Source organism: Larus michahellis, chromosome 11 (assembly GCF_964199755.1).
Source record: "Larus michahellis chromosome 11, bLarMic1.1, whole genome shotgun sequence".
NCBI lineage: Eukaryota > Metazoa > Chordata > Aves > Charadriiformes > Laridae > Larus > Larus michahellis.
This window is the reverse complement of record NC_133906.1, coordinates 3,347,104-3,371,371: the sequence shown is the minus strand read 5'-3', so window position 1 is coordinate 3,371,371 and position 24,268 is coordinate 3,347,104. Positions and strand designations below refer to the sequence as shown.

Below are 24,268 nucleotides of genomic sequence, written 5' to 3'. Positions count from 1 at the left end.
TTTGTAAAGCAGGTTATCGTCAGGAGACGCGCAGCCAAGTGCCCCCTGCCGTTACCAAACCCGCCTATGGGACAGGAGCAGGGCCACGCTGCGACAGAACGGAGGCCGTAGTTTCACACACGAGACCCGCACGGTTGTGTACCTCCATGGCACAAACAGCCCCGGGGAGCAGCAGTTGATGGGAACGCGCACATCCCCAGCCACGCGTCCCTCAAAGCTTGCAGGGAACCGCGCTGCTCGCGCGATCTGAGCGTGCCTCTGCCTGCCTGCCTGCCGCGAATCAGAGCCCTGCCGCTTAAAACAACCCAACAAAACAGGGCCCGGACCCACGCACGATGAATGTGCAACCACTCGGAGACTTGTGGAAGACCTACGCTCACGGAAAAGCCCCCCAAGGCTGCCTGCACCATACTCTGTGAGCCTCCCCCATCAACAGCCCCAGCAGGTCGGACCCCTAGACCCCACCGCCTCCCTCCGTGGAAGCCAAGCACTGAATTTTGGGTTGGAACTCCTCAGTCCTCCTGAAGCCAGGCAGCTCAACGCCCTGAATTGCTGTGAAGATCCACCCCCCAACCCCGGCCCTGCAGACCTGCGCCCCCCACCATGGCACACCAAGCGCGCTGCAGGCTGGGCACCAAAGGCATTGCCTCTCATCTCCTCCTGCGGCTGCACCAGAACTGCATTAGGGAAGCCATTAATAAAGAACACGCTCTTAGCTTTGAGGAAAGGAGAGTATGCTTCAAGCTCCATCGCCCTTTACAGTTAGATCACTCGCTACTCTCTTTAAAGAGGGTCTTTTCTCCCCCTCCGTCCACCTCATTCACTCTAAAGCAGAATCTGCTTCCAGTCTGTCTCGGCTAGGACTGCTGGGGAGAGCTGTGTCCGAGGCAGTCTTGGTCCCTTCCAGTCACCAACTTCAAGGAAAAGGAAAGGAAAGTTCAAAGGATGAAGACTTGCTGCCTTCCCTCGTAGCTTCTCTTATTTCAGAGGCTGTCTAGACTGCCAGACAAAAGGAATCCATTCCTCCCTCCTACATCTCTGAGCTGTCAGGACAAGGCAGCTGTAAAGTTCGCTTTTTCTTTCCCGCTGACTACACACACAGAGTAACAGAGGGGAAAAAAGGAGAAACAGATAAATATATTGTGGCAGGGAGACCACACCGCCTTGGAAGACTCAGTTGCTAGAAGCAGCAGTGGGCAACCGCGCCTCTGAGCCTTCAGCCCGTTTGAGAGGCTGAGCCCGAGCACCAAGTGCCTGAAGGTGAAGTCCCACTGCTCCTGCGGATCACAGATGCCCCCTGAGAGCAGCAGAGAGACTCTCAGAAGGGACGGACCCTAATCTCACACCCCATTCCTCCTTTTTCCATGTGAACAAAGCACGAGTTCCACAAAGCTGCTGCCACTACAGCTGGCTGACTGTTCCCCTGCAGGAGCTCTCTCCCAGGCAGGTAACGCGCTCGCGTTCTCCATCAAAGGCCAGGATACCAAGAACTCCGAGTTGGACACTTTTCTGCTTTTATTTTAAAAAAAATCCAGAATGGATCCAGTAACAGTTTTATTATCAAGGAAATTGTTTTACCATAAGCAGAGAACAGACAGAGGATGGAGCAGAAGGCTCAGACAAGCAAAGTATTTAACTGCCACGTAGCCTCTTTTGTAAGAAATAACGTTACAGCTAAATTTGCAGTAACCCCTCTCCTTGAGAACGCGGGTACTAACCTAGCTGCAGACCTGAACGTTCTCTAGCAACGTAACCAGCCTTCTCATTGCGCTTCACAGGCCTCGTCACCTGCTCCCAAGTACTCAGATCCACAAGGAGGGTCCGTACAGGTGTTATTCTTCTCCCAGTTCCAGCAGGACTTCCATCTCCACCCTTCCATTTAGTGACATGGTTTCCAAACTTTGCTATCAGATTTAGTACACCATTGTGTCAAGTATCAGAGAGAAATGATCAGCAAGTCCCCAGGTGCCTCAGTTGAATACCACAGGGCCAAACACTTCAGAACTTCATCTGGCATGAATTAACTTTCATCAAGTGACAATTTATCTAGCAGACACATCACTAAGTTTATACATTAAAGAATTTTATATATAGAATACTGCAAAAACACAGTAAGTCTGAATTCTGCCCATTGCTGCTCAGGAAGGTCCCCTCTCTCCCAAGCGTCAAGAAATCGACCTCTTCTTCATACTCTAGTCATGGCGAGACAGAGACTTCTTATTGCTTCTCTTCCTTCTGATCCCCTGGGCTTCCAGAACCCTCTCGCTCAGAGGCCATCTGTGAAAGAGTTGGTTTATTATTTGTAGCAACACCACCACGCTGCTTTCTCCCGGATGTGTTTTTTTTTTTTTTCCTAGCTTGCTGCTTTGGTTAGTTCTAGACTGAAGAAACCCTTCCTCCAGTGAAAAGGGTCATTGTCTAGTGGAGAGTGGAAGCCACCCTCATCTCTGCATGACTGCTATAGGAAGGAGGAAGTTATCTTCCCGTTATTTACGCTTTCCCAGTGGATGCAACAAGCTTACACCGCAGCGCTGGACGTTTCCAGTTTGATATCAGAAAAGCACCTTTCCATAGTAAGGAGAGCTTAGCACCACACCAAGGTGACCCGGGCAGAGCGCGCCACTTCCATCCTGGGAGACTCCCCCCCCAACAGCTGAAGCACACGCTGCCAGGCGCCAATGGGTGGGCCTTTCTCTGGGAAGGAGACGGAGAGGAAAACCCCGATGGCCCTACCACTGTAATTTTAGTCACGCTGAACAGCAAGCCTGCTATACGATCATCCTTAAAGTCAGTCCAGGCGCTACTTTCGGCACTCTGCACACCTAGGGGAAAGCCTTGTCTGTGCTCTTCTTAGTGCTCCTTATTAAGTATCCAGTACCTGTACAGAAACACAACGCACCGCCCGGGAAGCGGGCTACCCACAGCAGGATGGCCAAGAGTTCGGGCCTTCAACTCTACGCGGCTTTCCACAGCAAGAGTCACTCAGAGGGAGCTGCACCGAGACTCAGCGCCACCTCCAAGCACAGCTCTCGCCCTAAACATTCGGTGTCCCCACTCACCCCTCCCCAACCCGGGGCCGTAACATGGAAATGACCGTGAACCTACCTTCTTGTATGCCATTTCGAAGAGCTTCAGGGAAGCCTGCTGCAGGCTGGTTGCCGCCTGCCTGATGTTTTCTCCCGTTTCACTATCTTTACGAGCCAGAAGTTCCCTCATTTTAGCAATTTCTTCCTTCAATTTGTTGCACTGCAAATAAGTCACAAACAAACATGAAGAAATCCCGCATTTGGTTCGCTGAGAATCTTGTTCCTGTCATTTCACCCACCTATTGGCTGCAGCAAAACTGGTTTTTGCCAGAAGCTGCAAAGTTCAGTCTCAAAGCAAGCCATACGGGACCAGGGCTGTGTTCCGCTCCCAACGGGCACCTGTCCACTTCACTAAACATGCCACAGTTGGCATTAATCGCTCCCCTTGTTTGCCATCTCAGCAGAGGCGCCGAGGACAGAAAGCCCTGCAGAGACTGAACAGCCCGCCAAGGATGAGAGCTGCTCTCCCTGGCACACCTCACCGGCGAGTCAGTCACCCCGGGAACCAGGGTAAAAAGGGGGCGGAGGGAAAAAAAAAAAGCTGGTTTTCAACTATATTTAAGGCATGTCAGAAAGCCAACAACTAAGGCTGTTCACCGCCCTGTTTAATCCCTTTGTTGCACGTGGGAGAAGGAGCGGAGAGGCAAATAAAAGCAATGCGGTCTCATCCCAGCCCCTGTAGCCATCTGTCAAACGCTCCGCGCAGTCTGGCGTTTCTCTGTCAGACTGGCACGCTGCTGGAGAGGCAGGCCTGGAGAAGCGAGGTTACCGGGGGACAGCTGCGCCGGCAGCGCTTGCTCAGCAGCGTTCCCAGTCAAAACGTGGGCAGAGTTCTCATTCAGGTAGGGGGAAGGGGATGGATGCCTTCTCTGTCAGGCCACCATCTCCGCCCAGACAGCACAGGGCTTCTTCCAAGCTCTGCTACCCACTTCCCCTCGGTATTCCCCAAAAAACGTTACAGGGAACAGGGATTTAGGCTCCGTGCTCCTGAGAGATAAAACTCCAGTGATCATAATCCCAGACACAGCCAATATCCATCCTAGAAGAGAGGAGCTGGGCTGAAAAACAGCATTTGAACTGATCAGAGGCTACTTACCAATGAACTATAATCTTGTTCCCTCGAACGCCTCACAGAGGCCCTAGGAGCCCTTTTATTCTGCTTCCGAGAGTTGTTAACTTGAAGACCGTGCAATCTGTTTTAAATTTGGCTTTTGAAATTCATAACGCAAAAATTAAACTGTCCCTTAGAACGCTATGAGAAAGCACTCTCTTGCTACTAAATATCCACTTCACTCCAAAGATAGAAGAAAAACTGGAGTTAAGTGGATACAGTAATTTTTGTTGCCTCTGAGTTCTTGGGTGCTGCGTTTGTACTAGGGAGGCTGCTGAGACCGCACAGCGGCTTTGCCTTTATCCTTCTGCTAATACACTGGTAGGCTCTGCTCGTAATCTCTAGCTTTTGAGCAAACCCTCCTCTCACACAGGCCACAGAACAGTTCTTATCAAATGACGGCAAGGACAAGTCAAGGACGTAATTCACGCAGAAACCTCTCATTAACAGCTTCTCAGGCTCTCAGATCTTCAGTGACACTGAACTCGCACTTTGAAATAGGATATTTGCTATTATCTAAACCATGTTCTTCTAAGCATGTCCTTACATCCTCCCATCAGCCCCATCCATCCCACTCATCAAGTGCAAAAACCAGAAGAGTTGATGACTGTGCCACCCTTCCACAGCACGGAAATACACCCAGAGTCGGTGCCACTGGCCAGAGCCAGCTGAGTTCAGTGAGAATCTGAGCCAAGATACAGTAAGGAATCTCACCTCCTGTACTGGTGCAGGACCAGAAACTACCTACCTCATCTGCGGGCAGCTGATCCTTGAACTCCTCCATCTTCGACTCTGTGTCATGGATGATGCCTTCGGCCATGTTTACAGCTTCCACACGTTCCTGGGTAAGAGAGCTCGTAAGTGCCTACTGCATACACTGGCAATACGAGTCATGTACATATGAACACGCAGCTGACGTGTCTTTCCTCGAACTGCTGAATCCCACTCTAGCTCCCACCCAGGGTCTTCCTTCATGGCAAGGCAGGAAGAAGAAATGCAAGCAAACCATTTCCAGATGCACTCCGGCACCAGAAAGCCCAAAGAGGCAGCCTGCACGAGGTAGCCCTCATGCTTTCACACGTAGCAAATCCCACTTCCCTGGAAGCAGAAGCAACTCGCACAGCACTACTGCTGACACACTGAAAGAGCCAGCAACTGCAGAGACAGGACAGCTCTCTCTGCTCCTCGGGAAAGCAACGGAACTTTCGGAAAATATTCTTAAGGTTCTTCAGCAACAAGGACATCAGAGACAACTAGAGTGCTGGGTTGCTTTACTCATGTCTCCTCCTTACAAATGCTTGCAGCATCCCAAGAGTGGAAAACCCCCACTGTGCTAGGTAAGAAACACCAGTTCCTAACGTTACTGTCGCAAAGACAAGCAACGGGGGACAGGGTAGGCTGGAAGTACAGAGGAGCAGTACTCCTTCCGAGATATGATTCGGTCCCAGTGTCAACATGAACTATTTCCCCAGCAGGAGGCTCTGGGACACTCAGCCCCCTCCCATCTGGAAGAAGAGTCTACCTGGATAAGGGTGCGACAGTACTCTCAGGAGGCTGACCACTTACAGTGGAAAGCTGATGAAAAATAATTTTGTTTCTACACGATGCCCTCACTCTTTGTGGGATGTCAAAGTTCACAGCAGGCTGCTGAGTCCAGCAGAGTTTATGCACTCACGATACTTTCATGGCAGTAAAACCGTGATCAGAAAGGTGTAATGAGGGAGTTTTGACAATTATAGTTATGCGTCAAGTAAAGAGAAGCGTTAGTTAATAAAGCAACGTAATCACCTTCCTCTGACAGGCCACTGGACAGAGATGAGTCCCACTTCAGGACTGTGACAGGGAAGAACTTATTCAGGGATTTAAGTCACAAAGTCAAAGTAAGGTAACAGGAAAGAGTTTTCAGTGCAGCCTCTCCAAATGGAAGGCACCACCTATGCTTCAAGGCACTGACGCAATTATTTAAACACTGGGACTTTCAGACCAAGGTCTTTAAAGGTTCTCCATGTAACCTAAAAATGCTAATAAGCCAGTGTTTTGTGGCTTTAGAGCTTCTGAGGCAAGGCGATGCTGCTTCACATGAATTTATTCCAAGCGTTTTCTCCTCTAGTCCCCTTCTGATCCTTCAGTACTGAGGGTAAGTGTCACAGCACTGCCTGAACACCTGAGATTGCGTTCTTCTAGTCTGTAGAAACCTAAGTGGATAAATTCAGTGTGCCAGTTTCAGCAATCGCTAACTATATGCTGGTGCCATATCTAGAGTAGGCCTTCACTGTGCCTGCTTAAAAATCAATGCTCTATATTTAGTAGCATAATTCATTAGTACTACCCTCATTAAACCAATTAGCTCCAACCATTAACCCTAGGTTCAGTCACTCATCCGTGGCGAGTGTCAGTCTTTTCTTGACAAAGTCAGTGAGGCTTGCAAACACCTCCTGATGGCTTCACCTGCGCTGAGGGCAAATACTGGGCTCAGAATACAGCATTCAAGATGCCCCAGTGAGATTTTAAGCACTATGGAAAGCAACTTCCCACTCACGAAGGAAGAGGGCGAGGCGCAGCTTTGCTTCACAGGTTCTATAAATTAAGCTTTAAAATAAACTCATAGAAAGAAACTTAATATCCCATACTGGCCCCATTTAAATGGAACATCACTGTGAGAACCCAGCTGTAGTAGGCTAGCTTCAAATAAACAGCCAAGATAACAGGCAGGTGGTCAGTCAAGAGATCGATGACAAAAAGCAAACTAGAATTGCCAAGCTCAAAGCTTTTTTGCCATGAGTATTAGGCAGGCACGTTTGCTTACTGCTGCCTCCATGTCCCGGTAATTCAGGGAGGAATTAAAATGCTAGTCCCACAGGGCAAATAACCCAACCCAAACCCAAGATCCACGTGCCTCTGCGTACACCTTCTTGCAAGTCTGGAGCGTAAATTGAATGTAAGGAAGCAAGCAGACAGTCGGGTAACTGCAGAAGCAAACAGCTGAAGACTGTACAGACCAGAACCTACAGCTCCTCCAAAGGCGGACACAGAACGGTAATAACCGGCAGGTATGCTACTAGCTGGAAGATACCATAACGATCACATTACCTTTCTTCGCCTGTCTTCCTCTGCATATTTCTCTGCATTCTTCACCATGTTCTCAATTTCATCTTTGCTAAGGCCACCAGAAGACTGGATAACAACTGCATTAGAGAAGAAGCATTAATAAAGAACGTGCTCTCATCTTGGAGATGAGACTATTACTTCCCAAACCCCCTCAACGGCAGCAGCCTCGCTCAGGGACTCGGCACCTGTGAAGACCCCGTGGGCAGTACAAAGACAGCCAGTCTTTGAAGAGGCAGTGATGCTGCTGGCAAGATAAAAGCCTGACACCTTAGATCTATGAAGTCCCCAGCTCTGCCAGACACTTCCTGTCCTCTGATCTGCGAGTCACTTTGACCATTCTCCAGTTACTCCTCCTGGAAAGTCAGTGTGCGTACGAAGCCCCCAAACCAAAAGGGCATTCTATCAGGTTAAAACAACTTAAAAAAAAAAAAACAAAACCAAAAAAAACCCCCACCAGCAGAAAACCAACCAAAACCAAAAAATCCAAACAAAAGGAATTGCTTTACTGGGATGCAGAGATTCCTGTCACTGCTGGAAAGCAGCCCAGGCTGGTAGCAGGATAAGACAACATTCTCCACCCAGCTCCTCACACTGCCCTTAGTAAGTGAAGACAGCATGATCCTGGGGGTAGGCTCTTAAAGGTGTCTCCCCCTCTTTTTTTTTTTTGTCCATTAGTGGCAAAAAGGATAGTCTGGACTTAAGGTAGTTTCTGCAGTAAAGCATGATTTCATTGCGAAGGAGAGGACCAACACCCAGGATGTCACAAAGTCCAAAAAAAGGGTATACTACAATCCTCATTAGAAATAAGTTTTCTACGTAACATTTCTCAATGGTACAAAACCCTGAACAGAGACACACAGACGTGTCCTTTGGATACGGATGTGGGACAGGCAGTTCAGCTTTGTGATTAGGACCATGCCTGCATACAGGTAGGCAGCTAAAAAATTCTGGTTGCCTATTATCAGGAGGTGGCTATTCAGAGGTAGGAGGCAGCCACAGATTGAAAATCTAGAAGGAAATCAAAGTAACAAGCAGTGTGGGTTTGGTAGCAAATTTCTGCCAAAAGCCAAGCAGCAGGATTAAGAAAAGCATATACCTTCAAGCCGCCAATACAGAGTTAATATTTTTCTTAACTGGACATGCCATTGATTGCTCAAGTGGTTGTCTCCAAGAAATAAGTGAAGGGCAGTATAAAGATTTCCCAGTTAGAGGCACCTGAGAGATCTATTTTCTATCAGGGGAATCTACAAATGCTTCAAATTAATTTAGAAAATGTCAACCGTGTCGTTAATTACTCCAGACCAGCGGGTCTAATACTTCATTGCACTACAGAGCAAAATATACTGACAGCTTGAAGTCCCCAAGCCTCCTGCCATTTACAGACATTTCCAGCCTAAATGGATGGAAATTAGCAAGGTGGTTAGGCAAAAGACCTGATGCTTCAAAATACTTAAATTTCAAGACCTTTGTAATGAAGTAATTAGAAACAAAGCAGGGTCTCAGCACAGGGCTGATCCGTTCAGCTGTAATTGACATGCCTCGAATTCAACAGAGATCTTCCTAATTCGATTTCTCCATTAAAAGCTGGCACCTTCACGCAGGCAGCCTCAGACAGCAATCTCTTCGTGTGTTAGCAGGGAGCACTCCCAAAGGAACTGCGTGCCAGGAGCACAGCTCAAGAATAACTCATACAAGGTGCTGGATTCTCAAACCCCAACATCTGTCCTTTCAGGGTAACGTAGGGCAGAATGTCGCTGCTCCACAACATCTGTGAGCCCTCAGTTAGCCAACCTGTACGTCCAACACCTCTCCGGGGACTGAAGCACAGCTGATACATACATGAAACCCCAAGGAACAGTGGCACTCTGCTCAAACGTTGCTACAGCCATCGCAGCAGAGCGCAAGATGAAGAAGGGACTGTCATACAGCGCAAAACGGCTTGGAATGTAGTAAAACCCTGCCAGTGAGGACCTTCTTGACCTTGCTATAGGAGGTGCTTCATCTCTGCCTGATGTGCAAGGCGAGAGCATCCATTGTTGGCAACCTCGGTCAGCAGGCTAACAGAGTGCTATGTGTTTACAGAGGCTTTAGTTCCTTAAAAGGAAGCTACAGGCCAGTTGTCGCTTCCCCCTTTCCCTATTTCGTTTTGCAGTAACCCTTTGCCCTCCTTTCCAGAGGCTAAGATGACTTCAACTGCATTTATGCCGCACTGGCAACAGATTGCTTGTGTCATCCTGAATCCTAATCAAGCGACATGCATCATGGTCCCCACCCCTGGACTGCAGGATGCCCATCAGGGCAGCACTCCAATACCTTTGGAGTCACCGTGTCACCCTCAGTGCCCAGCATGCTATGGGAGCATCATTGCTCCACACTTCTCCTCCTCATCCCTGGGCAGTATCCCAGAGCACTTACTCTGCTGTTCGCGTCCAGTGCCTTTATCCTTGGCTGACACGTGAACGATACCATTAGCATCAATGTCAAAAGTGACCTCAATCTGGGGCACTCCACGCGGCGCCGGAGGAATCCCAACCTGAGAACGAGAAGTGCTTAGCCATTAGACAGGAGTTCAGGGTACGACGCTCCAGTGTTGGGCATGTTATCTTGGTGATCCATCAGTTGAATCAACTATCAACTAACTCTCAGAGACAAGTTCTCTAAACTGTCTGTTGGCATTATGTGGTGAATTAGCACTATCTAGATTTAACAGGCCACAGATTTCTACTCAGAATAAGCGCACCAAAAGCACAAGAGGTAGCCCCCAAGTTTGGTTTGGAAGTGACACGGGTTCTGCTATATTGCTAAACTCTTCCCCTTCAGGACGTGGCAGGGTACTCTCTTTCCTCAGTTCTGGACATGACTTGACTTCACTGACTACCTCAAGGCTACCATATTAAAAGCGAGTGACCGTCAGTCCAGCTTCCTTCAAAACAACAAAAGGCAAAGCCCTTCTTTTCTGGATGGTGCTTCCTAGCAACAGGAAGTTTGGGCAAACAGGTAAAACAGTGCCAAACTTTGCCAACACTGACCAAACCACTTCTGCACAGGGAGCTGGCTAGGCAGCCATACACCGCACGCGTGAATCCCTGGAGCATATCTGTTCCACAGGCATTCACAGCAAAGCAGTATCATGCTAGAAATGGGTTTCTCTAGGAACTGCAGGTATCATGGAGCCTGCTCCAAGCGTTGTCTTTGCCACACCAGAGGAAAAGGCCCACATTCAGGTTATGTGCTGCGCGGGCCTGGTACTACAGAGCTCTTTTTGCTCTCTGTGCCCAGAAGTGGAGATGGCCCTTCTGGGTGATCAAGCCCTAACGCTGTAGCAGCCCCCGCACCATGTAAGACTGCTTTGAAACTTTTGAGCTCCATCTCAAATGCTAGTTCCACCCCTGCCACTGAAAGGCAGTCCCAGAATCAGGCCGTGCCTTTAGAGACTGCTTTTTTACCACAAATAGGGTCAGATGTCTTCCGTAAGAGGACTCCCCCCAACACTGCCTTCAGAGGTCAACTGAAACGGAGAAGGCTTTGAACTTCTCAAAGAAGGTCAAGTCTAAGGTCATGAATACTGAGTAGCCAACGTACCAATGTGAACTGGCCAAGAAGTTTGTTGTCACTAGCCATCTCTCTCTCCCCCTGGCACACTTTAATCTCCACTTGAGTCTGCCCATCAGCAGCTGTAGAAAACACCTGTGCAAAAGGAACAGAAAGTTACTGGATAGGTAGCAAATTGCAACACACGAAAGGATGCAGTTACGTGCTGACTAAACGACATGGAAAGGGATAAAGAGAAGGTACTCTGAAGAGATACAAGAATAATTAAATGCTTGTTGTTCCCCTGTTCCTCTGACAAAACACCAAGGCACCAAGACTAGCAACAGCCAAGGGCACTGGCATCTTGTCTTATATGCACTTGAGCACGTGAAAACTGTCAATGCCATGTCAGCAGCAGACTGCAGTGGCAGCCAGCCACATTTCCTCCTGAAGCAGCAGGGCTCCTGATGCAACCCCACGCCCCAGAGAGAACAAGTGTTATCAGTCAGAGCACACACTAGCAGATGCAGACAAGGCAAAGTGAAAGAAAGGATCACACCCAAGTCTACTTTAGGGCCCTACAACACAGGGGGGAAAAAAAAAAACCCAAAAACCTCCTTCCGAGGTATGCAGACCAAGAATGGTGGTCTCAAAGGGGTGTGGTGCTCAGTTACAGAAGGTCTCCACACAATTCCTCTTCAGAATGATGTGTTGACAGTTACATCATGGCACACACACTGTGGTCGTGACCAGGCCACAAACATCCTGGGGTATCTTGGCACACATTAACGCAACTTACCTCCCCTCTTGGGCACACTAGTAATCAATAGAGAGACACAATGGCTGACACTAAATCTGATTTCTAAGATGCTTCTCCTTGCCAGATGCGGAAGAAACAAGACTATCTACTGGGATGCTTTGGGTAGGCTTCACTGGGCATTTTGAGACCACCACAAAAGACACCCCCCATCTATAGTCAATTTGTACCTGGCTCTTCTTAGTTGGTATGGTAGTATTCCTGTTGATGAGCTTTGTGAAGACACCTCCCAGTGTCTCAATCCCCAAGGAGAGGGGAGTTACATCCAGCAGCAGCACATCAGTAACATCGCCAGCTAACACGCCGCCTTGAATAGCTGCGCCAATAGCAACGGCTTCGTCAGGATTAACTGCTTTGCTAGGAGCACGGCCAAACAAATCCTGTACAGTCTGCTGCACCTGAATGGAGAGAAAGCACAGCTTGTACGCAGACTGAACCACCACTGCCCAGTGCTGTGGCCACAAGAACATGCCAGCCTTGGCTCAAGGTCTGTATCTTTATCCTCCTGCTGCCATATAATCCTGCGGCACGACAGAAATACTAAACTTCAGGCTTGTGACTGCTGCCTAATTCCCCATCTTCCATGCACCCTGTTAAACGCACTCGTTTCAGTCTAGGCAACCTCTTCTCTGGAGACTTTCTTGCAATCATGTTTGCCAGCTGGAAGTCAACCTACATCAGTCCTTTCACGTAGCCCAGTGATATTCAGAAGGCATCACTCCATGCTTATCAAGCAGGAGTCAAGGACTGCTCCCCGGGACCTTGTGCAAGCCAGCACCGGGCAGAAAACAGCTGTCAAGGACGGTACAGTTGTGGAAGCAGAGTGCAGGGAAGGTAAAAAAAATCCAGAGCAGGACAGTTCATCTTGCTTGTGTGTAATAAAGGAGAGAAAAAATAAAAAAGGAAGTTGTATGACGTACAGCATTTTCAAACTCTTTATTTAATGCGCTGTTTCACCCAGAGCGGTAGATTTGCTATGTCAGCAGGCAGCCTGTGCTGTGTTACTAGTTTTTCACTGCTCTGCCCTTTTGGAAGGATGCGCTCATGATTGCAACAGATTTATTGCTGAAGTATCCAGATGGGAACGCAACAAGGTCTCTGCACCAGAGCACAGGCTGTCTGCTCTGCTCCTCTGCCTTACAAGAAAAGGGTGTGGGACTTCCTTGCCGCTCGCAGCTCCCTGAGCACACCCGTTAGGCACACATCAGCACAGGTGAGTGTGATGTGCCGAGAAAACTGCGCTGTAAGCAAATGTTCAACTCCTCTGCATTTATGCCAAGAGATATCTGCCCGGAGTGTTCACTAGAGGAAGACACTTTACGTATGAGCATATAATTAAGTGCAAGCCTTTCCCTCTGGAGGCATGTTTTACAGTCCAAAAGCAACATTACTTCTAACCACCCACTGTACGTTTCCAGAAGCACTGTTCACGTGACCGCCCCACAGAAGGCACGTTCTCTCCTAACATGGGGAAAATGAACACAACAACGCACACAAGAGCGGGCTCTGCGCTGTGCGCAACATTTAGGCACTGATCTTGGCCCAGAGCTGTAACTACAAGCACTCAGGAAAGCATTCTATAAGCTCAAACCCACAGATGCTGGGGGTTGTAAATAGGGCGTAAAAAAAAGTACAAATAATCATTAAAAAAAAAATATTTAAGTACTGCCTCCCACCCCCAAAGGATACATAACAGTTCAGAAAGGGCTTCCCCACTTCTAGAAGTGTTTTTCATCATTTTATACATGGCTAATCACACCGTTTTTCCTTTACCCAGCTGGAACAGCAGGAACTTTGGGAAGGTATAACACAGTTACCCCACTTGAGCTTTGGCCAAAGCAGTAGCTTCTGTTTATCTTGTTGCTCTGGTTCCCCTGCCTGGGTGACCTTCTGCACACACTAATATCATCTCCAACCACCAGGCACATTTAACACTTAGGGAAGAAAAAAAACCCCACCCCCAAACCCCAAATCAATCCCAAGCAGGGCCACATCCACACCTGAGAAACCTAGAAAGGACCTGCAAAACACAAATCTTAATAGCAAACAAATAGTCCAAGCTTGATGGATCCCCATGGAATGAGATTTTGATGATCTCTGTAGAAAAGGACAAGCTGTACCCTTGAAGGGAGCATGTACGTACACGTTCAGCTCTGACTTCAGGGGAGCTAAGCAGTAGTCTGCATCGCTACGAACATGAACAGTAAATCACCAGCAGACAGTACCTTATCTGCAAGACTCTGCATGTCAGCAGAGCAAGCTTTTAAGTTACCTGTTGGTGCTCATCACCACATAACACAAGGGCCAGGTATTAGGTAACAAGCGTTTGGAACAGCCAGTTAAATATGCTTGACAACACCCAGCCTCACACAGGTAGCTGAATACAGGCAACCAGCAGGTAACGGACCCGTTCTGTTTGTTCAGTGTCTTCACAGCTAGCTGTGCTCTACACGGGGGAAGAAATCCACCAGAAGGCAAGGATTCCTGATATGTAAAGCGCAACTCAGCTAGAGCCCCCAGATCCTAGCTGAGCTAATTAAACAGGATGACAGTGTCTCTTGCCACTGCTTTCATGTGACTACTCTGCTCTGGGGGTCCTTCAACTGCTGGAGCTTTGAAGTTACCAGATTCCCAACTTTTCTGTTACAGATCACCCTTAACGGTCAGTAAGCACTGGCTAGCTGTGCCAGCTTTGCCCATAACAGAGACATATCTCATACCTTTGGCATTCTGGTCATGCCACCGACGAGGATGACTTCACCAATGTCACTCTTGCTGACTTCAGCATCCTGCATGGCTTTCTGGCATGGCGCTACTGTCCTTTTGATCAGATCAGCTACAATGCCCTCAAACTGCGAGCGACTCAGCTTCATGTTCAAGTGCTTTGGTCCAGAGGCATCCATAGTAAGGTATGGCAAATTAATATCAGTCTGCAGCACAGAAACAGACATGGAGTGAAAAACAGGAAGGGGAAATAAGGCAGCTCCATACAGGTTTTAGATCAAGTTACAGGTTCTGTTCTGCCTGTACTGAAACATTTCCACGCCTGCTCACTCCGAAGCCCAGTCTTGAAGTGACAGCAGGCACACTTTTATGTCTGGCATTTCAGACAAGAGATATTATTTTATTACGTACCTCATGGTTACAACTGTTAAGTTCCCATTTTAATACTGTGTTATTTTATGGTCTTTTATTAAGAGTAACAATTTCTTTTCCATCATAGCCAGGAGGTAAGAGGCAAAACATTAGAAGTGACAACCTTAATCCTCTTCCTTTTGCACAACACAACAGAAAGATGATCTTCGGAGTCCCGAAAGATTTTGCCAAACGACTAACGTTTCATACACAGTAAGCGACTTGAAGGAATAACTCACGACTGTTTTCTAAATGCAAACAACTCATGCTTGACAGCCAGTCCACCGCCATTTAACACAAAGTTCATCAGTGCCAGGGACTATAATCCCCACTTTTCATGGCTGTTTGTGAACGATCTTACAAATTCGCATGCTAGATTTTTAAAGCAAATCTTATACTGAAACCATCTTGTTCAAGTGCTGAGTCATGCTGACATCAAAAGACATTACAAATCAAAGCAATTAAAAACATTAATGCTTTAAGCTCTGGAGATTAAGTTTACACAAGAACTAAACACACATTACTGACTACAGGTGTGCACCCACTTTATAAATAGCATGGTCAAAAATATTAAGGGTAAACAGGGCCAAAAGCAAGTTGTTTTCTCTTCACTGCTGAAGAGTTAAGGAATTCAGTTTTTCCTGGTATGAACAGACGGCATTTGCCAACTCTTGAGCTAGTAAAACAGAGCCTGCTATGTCTCTGGCAGAACTATGCATCCATTGTGACTGGCCTAAACTCCTTGCTATGAGCTCCCCACTGGCCAACAAAAAGACCACCATCAAAAAAAAAAAAGAAAAAATGTTTATTCAGAACCTAGAAACTGGCAGAGACCCCATTTCAATTACTATATAATTGACCTTAATTTCACTTAGGCAAGACTATTACACTCCCAACTTGCTGCTCCTCCAGCTCCTTATTCAGTAGTGAATAAAAGACATGCTTGAATGCATTAATATACAAAGTGGATGGAAAAAAAAATGGGCAACACATACTCCCATTTTCCTAGGCAACTCTTCTATAGGCAAATAAGTAAAGATTCTTTATAGAAATTATTTATTATTAGACAAATTAGCTGTTTCAATGGAATGAATAGACTGAGGTTTTGGAACTGCTTGCACAAAGCCGCTAGTGCTTCCAGTAACCCAGCAGTACTAGCTGCAGCTGAATTCCCCGATGCCCAGCATACTTCTGAAATACATAGGAAGTTGGGAACACGATCACATTCCCTGAAAGATCGGAAAACATGGTGCCAGAAGAAAGGCAAAACCCAGCACCCACTAACATTCTCAGCTTCCAACAACTAAATGTGCTCCTTAAGTCTACCCTGCTAAAGGGCCTTCTGTTAAAGTGATGCTGTTTGGTTACACAGAAGCTTGTTCTGCCACCACAAGAAAAAAGCAGCAATTTCATACAGTTTTATAAACACAAATAATACAAACCCCAGTGTATCAAAATGTTTTACTGGAGTGCTTTGAACCCAGCCACCTACCTGCACAGATGACGAAAGCTCACACTTTGCCTTCTCTGATGCTTCTCTCACTCTCTGAAGGGCCATGTTGTCTTTCATCAGGTCAACACCCGTCTAAGTGACAAACAATATGGGTTAACAGACTCAGCTTTTGCACAGGAGTCACAGAAACCTTTTCTTCATTGCAGTTCACCTTCCTATCACTCTTGACTGTAAAGTTTTTTGTAGACAAACTACGAAAGACAGCCCGATATGTGCATTTCTGCTGATGTCTCTCACTTCTAGCAAACATATTTAGCATTTCAGAAACATCCGTTAGCCCTCTCCGTTCTGGAAGTGATTATGCAGTAAGCTTTTCCAAGCTTTATTCTCTAACTGCTGCATCATAGAATACAAAGGCAAGACTGAATTAGCAAAGGAGCTGGAAGTACACTGTAGTTTCCTACAGCCAGCCAGGCAACCCTGTATTATATGCATCTGTGCTGACACACTCAACTGGACCACAGATTTTTAGTATTAAAAGTAACCAGACTACGTATGGGATAGTCTGCTATACTAGAGGAAAAAAAAGACAGAAGTCCTGGTATCTTATGTCTTCCAGGGAAGGAGTATTTCACCTCAAGAAAACAAGCATAAGAATTAGAAGCCAGGCTAACAGGTGTCTAATACTCTAACAAATTTCAACTGTGCCACAGATTACAAACCAAGTCCCAGTAATTTAAGAAAATTCCCGTTATTTTATAGAAGCTAAGTGAGGTTAGAAACAGTGTAACACAAAATTGAATTCTGACGAGATACCTTACCTCTCTCTTGAACTCTTTAACAATATGCTGTAGCAAAGCCTGGTCGAAATCTTCTCCACCCAAGAAAGTGTCACCATTGGTGGACTTCACCTCAAAGACTCCCTTCTGGATTTCCAAAATGGAAATATCGAAAGTGCCACCACCCAAATCATAGACTGCAATACTACAGGAACAGATAGAGAAAAAAATTACTTTCTAGACAAAGTTGTGTGGCTTAAAAATCATTCTCCTCAAGAAACAAAGTGTGTAGAATTCATGTTGCTGTCCACACAAGTTAAAAGCCTCTCTAAAGAGAGCAATAAACAAATTACACAGCATATACATTCCTTAAGCACTCTGAGTCTACGTGGAAGTGTTCTCTGAAAGATGTGCTGCACGATGCCTAACCTTGCTCGTTATTTCAGAGAGGGCAGTACCTCCTTCTTCCAAAAAAAGGACACACTCATATCCAAGGACAGGGACACCAGAACCATTATGAAACATATTTTTCAAAATGTGAGGCTTTCAAAGCACTATAAGAAATACAAAATCCGTAACAAACCCCCTGCATTTATATAACCATCCTCGACAGTGGCAGAAGGCTGAATGCAGTCAGGGAAGAAGATGCAAGCTGTGGACACCAGGCACCAAACCTCAGCGTTAACTCTTGTGCTACGCTTCAGCACCAACGGTGACAGCCTCTCATCCAGTTGTCCTTAGCCACACCTATCACTGCTACCAGCAGGTCGGCTAATTAAATTGACACTCAGCTTCAATAATTAAGTTGTAGCTGCAAGTTAGGAACTCACTCTCTTTAAAAAGTATGGTTGGCATAGAACAGAGGTGACATTACAGAGCACCGACTCACAGCTGCGAGTCTACTTTGGCAAAATTCCAAACAATGATTTTAAAAAACAGAAAGCAGAAGATGCATTTACTCAGAAAATTACAGCACGCTTATTTAAGAGAGGGTCGGTGTTATGAATAGGCACTTACACTTTGTCTTCAGACTTGTCCAGGCCATAAGCAAGCGCAGCTGCTGTCGGTTCATTAATCACCCTCAGAACATTCAAGCCAGCAATCTGCCCAGCATCTTTTGTAGCCTGAGGAAAAAAAAAGGGGAAGAGCGCTGAGTACTGAGAGAAACTAAATGCAATGTATAAGTCTGAAAATCTTACAGCTTGGTGAGTACCTGTCTCTGAGAATCATTGAAGTAAGCAGGGACTGTGATCACAGCATTCTTTGCTGAATGTCCCAGGTAATTTTCTGGAGAAAAAGGGAGACAAAACAGAAAGTTAGCCTTATAAGAACATCAAGCTATTTTTATGTAGTTTGAAATCATTTTCCTGAATAGACAGAAGACAAGCTTGCTGCCCAAGCGCTTGCTGCTTTCTGTGAAGAGGCTGAGGGAGCTGTGCAGAAATCAAGTCCTTCCACAAAACACGGAATAGCCTCTAGATTTCTGACAGAGCAGCAAAGCACCTCCGCAATTCAACCAGTGACTGGATGCCACTAGTGAGAGAGAATTCATCTGAGAGCTCAACTTGCCTTTTTAGTGCGAGACTGAAGTTGTTTTCCATTTCTTTGGAGTGTTCAACACGTGATACACTTAAAACTTACTCGTTTTCATTCTATTTATAGAGTCTGCTGTTGGTAACATTTATAGAGTACAAATAATGTACATATGTTAACTTTGTAAGTATTCGAGACAGCAGGTCAGGAAAAATATGCATTACACCCTAATGGAAGGTCACAAACTTCTCTCAAAAAAGAGAAGGATGTCATCAAACAGAGATTCAGACCTGCTAAAAGCTAAAAATGCGTTCTCACTGCATCATGCGCAGAGGCAGGATTTATGCTTATCCATTAGCCCTGCACAGACCTTACACACTGCATTATTCTGTATCACTTGCAAAGCCAGATTATTCCACAGCTGAATTTATGTTGCTTCCAGGCCAAAAGCTCACAGACCTACAGGAAGCAAACCCCTGCTTAAGGCAGAGGAACACCACCCTCAGACACAGATTCATGCCATCCAGACGCTCACGTAGCACGTAGTCATATTTTATTCTTGGGCGAAGCTTTAGCAAGTGTCTAGGACCTAACACTGGAAAAAAATAATCTTTGGATGAAGCTTCACTAACAACCTTTAGTCCTACCCTCCAAACACTCATCACTGGATGCAGAATGTTTACCAAACAAAGCTGGGGAAGGCAGCTACTGACTATTATCTCCAGTTTTCCCAGAAACCACATTAGGAATTGAAAAGGAGAAAAAATAAAAATCTCCAGTCCAATGGCTACTTTCCTCTAGTGAAGACGTAAAGCCACCACTGGCTAAGAAGCTATTCATTCAGCCCAAAAATTGGGTCCCTTTGAACACTCCCTTTCTTGCTACATATCTAGCAGGTGAATAAAAGAAAAGCCACTCAAAACCCTGGCTGCCACAGCCTGGGCTCAGCTGCAGCCAGGGAGGCACAAGGACTGCAGCTTACAAGGAAGAGGAGCTCCCCCTTCTGAGTGAGTGTGTATTCAATTCGGTATGATTTAAAAAAAAAGCACTAGTATCTTGCCAAAGATCCGAGATTGAAGTAGGCACTGATCTTCCTTGAGGCTTCCTAACAGCCCATCGCTGTACCCTTCCATGATCTACCCCATATACAAGGATTCTGTCTGCTATACAAGGATTCCCATACCAAAAAGGTACCTTTATAGCTGCTGCACTTCCATTCGCCATGACCCAACACCAAGGTCACACTTGTGCTCACACACGGCAAAGACCAAACTGTACCAACCTGCAGTTTCTTTCATCTTCATTAGTACAAAGGCACCAATCTGGCTTGGAGAATAGAGTTTCCCATGAGCCTCTACCCAGGCGTCACCGTTGGAGGCACGGACAATTTTAAATGGAACGTTCTTACTGAAAAACAGAAGAATTCCACACTCAGTTTCCGTATCAGCATACTGCACAAAACCTCTACAATTAGTATTAGCGGACGAACATGTGCAAGTTCTAAAGAATACTGAACTTTATAACAGCAGCCTCAGATCCAGGGAATCCCAGAAGTACCAATATACTACTACTGCTTTTAATCATACATCACAAGTTTTAGGTACGATCATACAGCTTTGATTGTAAACACCCTCCAGAACGAGAAAAGTCTTCATTGCTAGATGCTGACCATTCTGCACAGCATTAGCAAGGCTTTTTTCCTCTTTGCTGAAAACCTGAAGATCATCAGCAACATCGCAAAATACAGCTTGGCCCTCAGCATATAAGCAATGAAACTTTGAGACACAAGGGCATAACTACTTCACCCAAAAATACAGCATGTCATGTCATGCAGTACTATATTTTATGCATTCCTGCTGGTACTGGAATTGCTCTCCACTCTCACTTACATATCCTTCTTGACTTCAGAGTCATCAAAGCGCCGCCCGATGAGACGCTTGGTAGCGTAGAAGGTGTTGTGTGGGTTAGTTACTGCCTGCCGCTTTGCTGGCATTCCAACCAAGCGTTCGCCGTCGGCCGTGAATGCAACAACCGAAGGTGTTGTCCTGGCACCTTCAGAGTTTTCCAGCACCTATGTATAAAATGTAACAGGATGCCATCAAAAAACATTGATGAAGAACACTAATTTGGACATTCAACTTCTAATAATGTTACTGCAAACTGGTATTCATTTTTTACTTACTTTTGCTTGCTTTCCTTCCATAACTGCCACACAGGAGTTTGTTGTACCCAAATCAATTCCAATAACGGCACCTTTAATTGCTTCTGAGCTGTAAAGCACAGTGTGGGAAAAATAAAATTACTGCTAAAGGAAAAAACCTAGCTCAATAGCAAAAGGCTTTCTATCCTGAAAATACGATATGATTTTGTTTCCAACAGATGTTGAAGCAATATGCACTGTATTTATTCTGACCTAAGGTGTTCTCTGACTCTTATACAGGAATTTAACCTTCTGCCTCTATATTCGATCAGATCACTTATAACTAAACCTCCACTTGTTTATTTAAACATATAAAACGCTATTCTTCACCAGAATAATCTGTACTACATATATTCTCCACATCCCTTAAGATTTTGACATAAAATAAAATCGTAACTAATTCTGTCCCTACACACATGAAGTTTCCTGGACTTGATTTGGGTTATTTTTCATGTACAAACATGTTTGAAAACATCCACCTGGAGTCAAAATGCTAATAATAAATTGTATTAGTTTATTTACCAATGCTTAGCATGAAGAAAAGAATACACAAAACCAAGAAATTACTAAACCCACGTGCAGGGTTCTCTGCGCCAGAGCCAATGATAACCATCTTTTTGATCCTGATGAGCAACAAATTAATTTAATTCTGAAAAATGGGAGTGGTTTTTACGTAAAACAAATTTGACTCTCCTCCTCCTTTCTAGGAAGTCTGTATTACTCTCTTCAAGGCTACAGAGAACTCCTGAATCATAATTTTGCCTTACAAAGACATGTTCTGGGATGAAGAAAGCACGCCGGCGGCAGAGCAGGACCATGTTTATTACCAGGCTATGGCCTTTTTACTCCCCAAGATACTAAGTCACCCTAACTCCAGTGCAAATAACATAAAGCAGTGACCTTGGAAGTTTGCAACCGCTCGGTTTCTCTCTACTAACCAGAACCGGGCAGCTTTCCTAACACAAACAGATTTCCCATTCTGTGTCCTGAATCAGCATCAGCCACAAAACATCTGACCAAGTTACACAACTAACTGCTACTCTTTTCCCATTATCTTTGCAACAAGAAAAGCAAGCAATTAAAATGCATGAGCTGCTTGAAATAAAGTTTATCTGTAGTGAAACAGAGCCATGCATCATTCTTATTTCATGTCAGTGTAAAACAACTTGTTCCACCATTTTTTTTAATTTTTTTTTTTTTAAAAATCAAACAAATCTCAACAATCCACATTGTGTGGATGCTGCTGATGGTAAGAGGATGGGGAAAGAACAATTTTTCCCTTGGAAGAAAAAAAAAAAACAACAACAAGTAAAGAGATGAAGACACAGCCTTAGAAAAGTGACACACATAGCTGCTATTTTTGTGTTGCTCGTTTTGCTCTGTTATTTCATCTCTGATTCCAATAATTAGTTCTGGTATCAGCAGGAGAGTAAATACAAATATCAAATGGCCAAACATGAAAAAACAAGGAAATACTTACGCATATTTTCTGCTGGATGCTGCTCTGAGAACATTTTGACTGAGGCCATTCCAGAAAGTCTATAAAATAAAGACATTGCAATGAAAAGTTAGTTTTAAACATTATGTGACCTTTACACGAAGACTTTCAAAGGTAGACAACACCGCAACGCAGCCTACTACAATGTTTTATTTTTAAAAACTTACGTGCAAACTAAGGAAGAGTTTAAGAAAGATACAGACTGCCATAAAAAAACAATTCATGGAATCACAGAAGGGTTTGGGTTGGGAGGGGCCTTAAAGATCACCCAGTTCCAGCCCCCCTGCCCTGGGCAGGGACACCTCCCACCAGACCAGGTTGCTCAACGCCCCATCCAGCCTGGCAATTACTACACTTACTCATCTGACTGATTTGTGTTCCCAGAACTGAACTATTTCCCTCATACAAAATAGCCTACGAATATGCTACCAGGCAAAAGACATTTCAGTAAATTAACTTTGAACCTTCAGCTTTCCATGAACAGCAGCAGATAAACATTAACTCCTTTCTCAAAGCTTTATGCGTGGTCAGCGGCAAATGATCTACTACATCTCCGAAGAATCTACAGTTGAGATTTTGCAGCAATTCCTTCCTAACTTTGACCATAACTTTGCACGTGCGAATCAGTATCTTAGTGAACTCTGAAAGTATTATCCCCTTTTCTGTTCTGAAAATGAGTTTTTAACAAAACGCCTTCATAAATGGGAACCGAGACATGAATATTTTCCTAATTCCTCAATACGATCGGCCTTGCCGCACTCCAGGAGCTGCCATTTCCACACGGGGGGCGAGGAACTGAGCAACCTGACCATAAACCTCCCCCAAAACAGACACAAGCGCGCACCCGCGCTCCCCCCTGCTCCCCAACCGGCGGCTACACTGCCATGAACACCTTTCTTCACAAAATCTCCGTACTTGAGGCAGCCCAGCGGGCCGGCGGCACAGGCCCGCCCCCGTAGACCCCCACTCTCCCCCCATATCCTCTCCCAGACTTCCCCTGTCCCTTCAGGGCCGCTGACCTCTAGACCTTCCCTAAGACTCAGGTCTCCCCAATCCCGTCAGAGCTACAGACCCCCGGGCCTCCCCCACGCCCGCAGGGCCGCCGACCCCTGGGCCTCCCCCATCCCCTGAGATCCCTCCCCATCCCCTCAGGGCCGCCGACCCCCAGGCCGCCCCGTCCCCCCAGGCCTACTCGCTCCCCTCAGAGCCGCCGACCGCCAGGCCCTCCCCATCCCCTCAAGGCCTCCCCCGTTCCCTCAGCACCGCCAACCCCTTGGCCTCCCCCGTTACCCCGGGCCTACTCGATCCCCTCAGCGCCGCCGACCCCCCGGGCCTCACCTGGGCCGGGCCGGGCGGCGCGGGGGCGGGCGCGGCGCGCGGCAGCAGGCGCGGGAGGCGCGCGGCGGCGCGGAGCATGGCGGGGCGGCGGCGGGACCGGGGCGGCGGCGGGACGAGGGGGCGCGCGCTGCCGCGGCTCTTCTGGAAACCTCCACCCACGTGCGCCGCGGGGGGGGGAGATCACGCCGCAGGACCCCCGTCGCGGGCTGTCCCGACGACCGCCTGATCGTTCCGCTCGCTTTCGGCGCTCCGCTGGGGTACCGACACGCGGGGCACGGCTGCGCGCTGCCTTTCGGAGACGGCGAGAGAGCCCGCCGCCGCGGCTGGGGCTGACTGAGGCGAGACACGGGCGCCGAAGTGTCCCGGTGCGCACCGGCACGGCGAGGACAGCCCGGGTCCTGCGGGCGGCCGCGCACTCAAGGTCGGACAGGATAAAGCGCAGGGCGATTGCAGTGGCCTTGCGTCAGGCCGGGCGGAGCGCATGCGCACTTGGCTCCAGGGCGCCGCATGCGCTGCTGGCCCTGCCTCCGGCGCATGCGCAGGAGGAGGCTGCGCAGGCCGGGTGATGCGCATGCGCGCTGAGGGGCCGGGGCCGTGCGCGGCCACAGCTGCGGCCTCCGCCTCCGGCTGAAACGGTCCCCGGAGCGCGGGACAAGGCCTAGGCCAGTGGCGGGCAGTG

The 24,268-nt window shown here is 47.0% G+C and overlaps 1 protein-coding gene and 1 non-coding gene across 2 annotated transcripts; both read right to left on the bottom strand.

The window, feature by feature from the left end:
- Nucleotides 1–1,491: 1,491 nt before the first annotated feature.
- On the bottom strand, nt 1,492–23,750 carry HSPA9 (heat shock protein family A (Hsp70) member 9). Its single transcript, XM_074603495.1, has 17 exons — nt 23,590–23,750; nt 22,234–22,292; nt 20,736–20,823; nt 20,443–20,624; nt 19,836–19,960; nt 18,234–18,307; nt 18,038–18,144; nt 17,063–17,225; nt 16,281–16,373; nt 14,374–14,583; nt 11,824–12,051; nt 10,888–10,992; nt 9,721–9,838; nt 7,288–7,382; nt 4,946–5,038; nt 3,106–3,246; nt 1,492–2,277 (listed from the first exon to the last, which is right to left on the bottom strand). The coding sequence occupies exons 1-17, from the start codon at nt 23,665–23,667 to the stop codon at nt 2,218–2,220; spliced, it is 2,019 nt and encodes a 672-aa protein (XP_074459596.1). The 5' UTR covers nt 23,668–23,750; the 3' UTR covers nt 1,492–2,217.
- On the bottom strand, nt 11,498–11,568 carry LOC141750082 (small nucleolar RNA SNORD63). Its single transcript, XR_012589560.1, has one exon. It is a non-coding gene; the product is annotated as a small nucleolar RNA SNORD63 (small nucleolar RNA).
- Nucleotides 23,751–24,268: the final 518 nt, after the last annotated feature.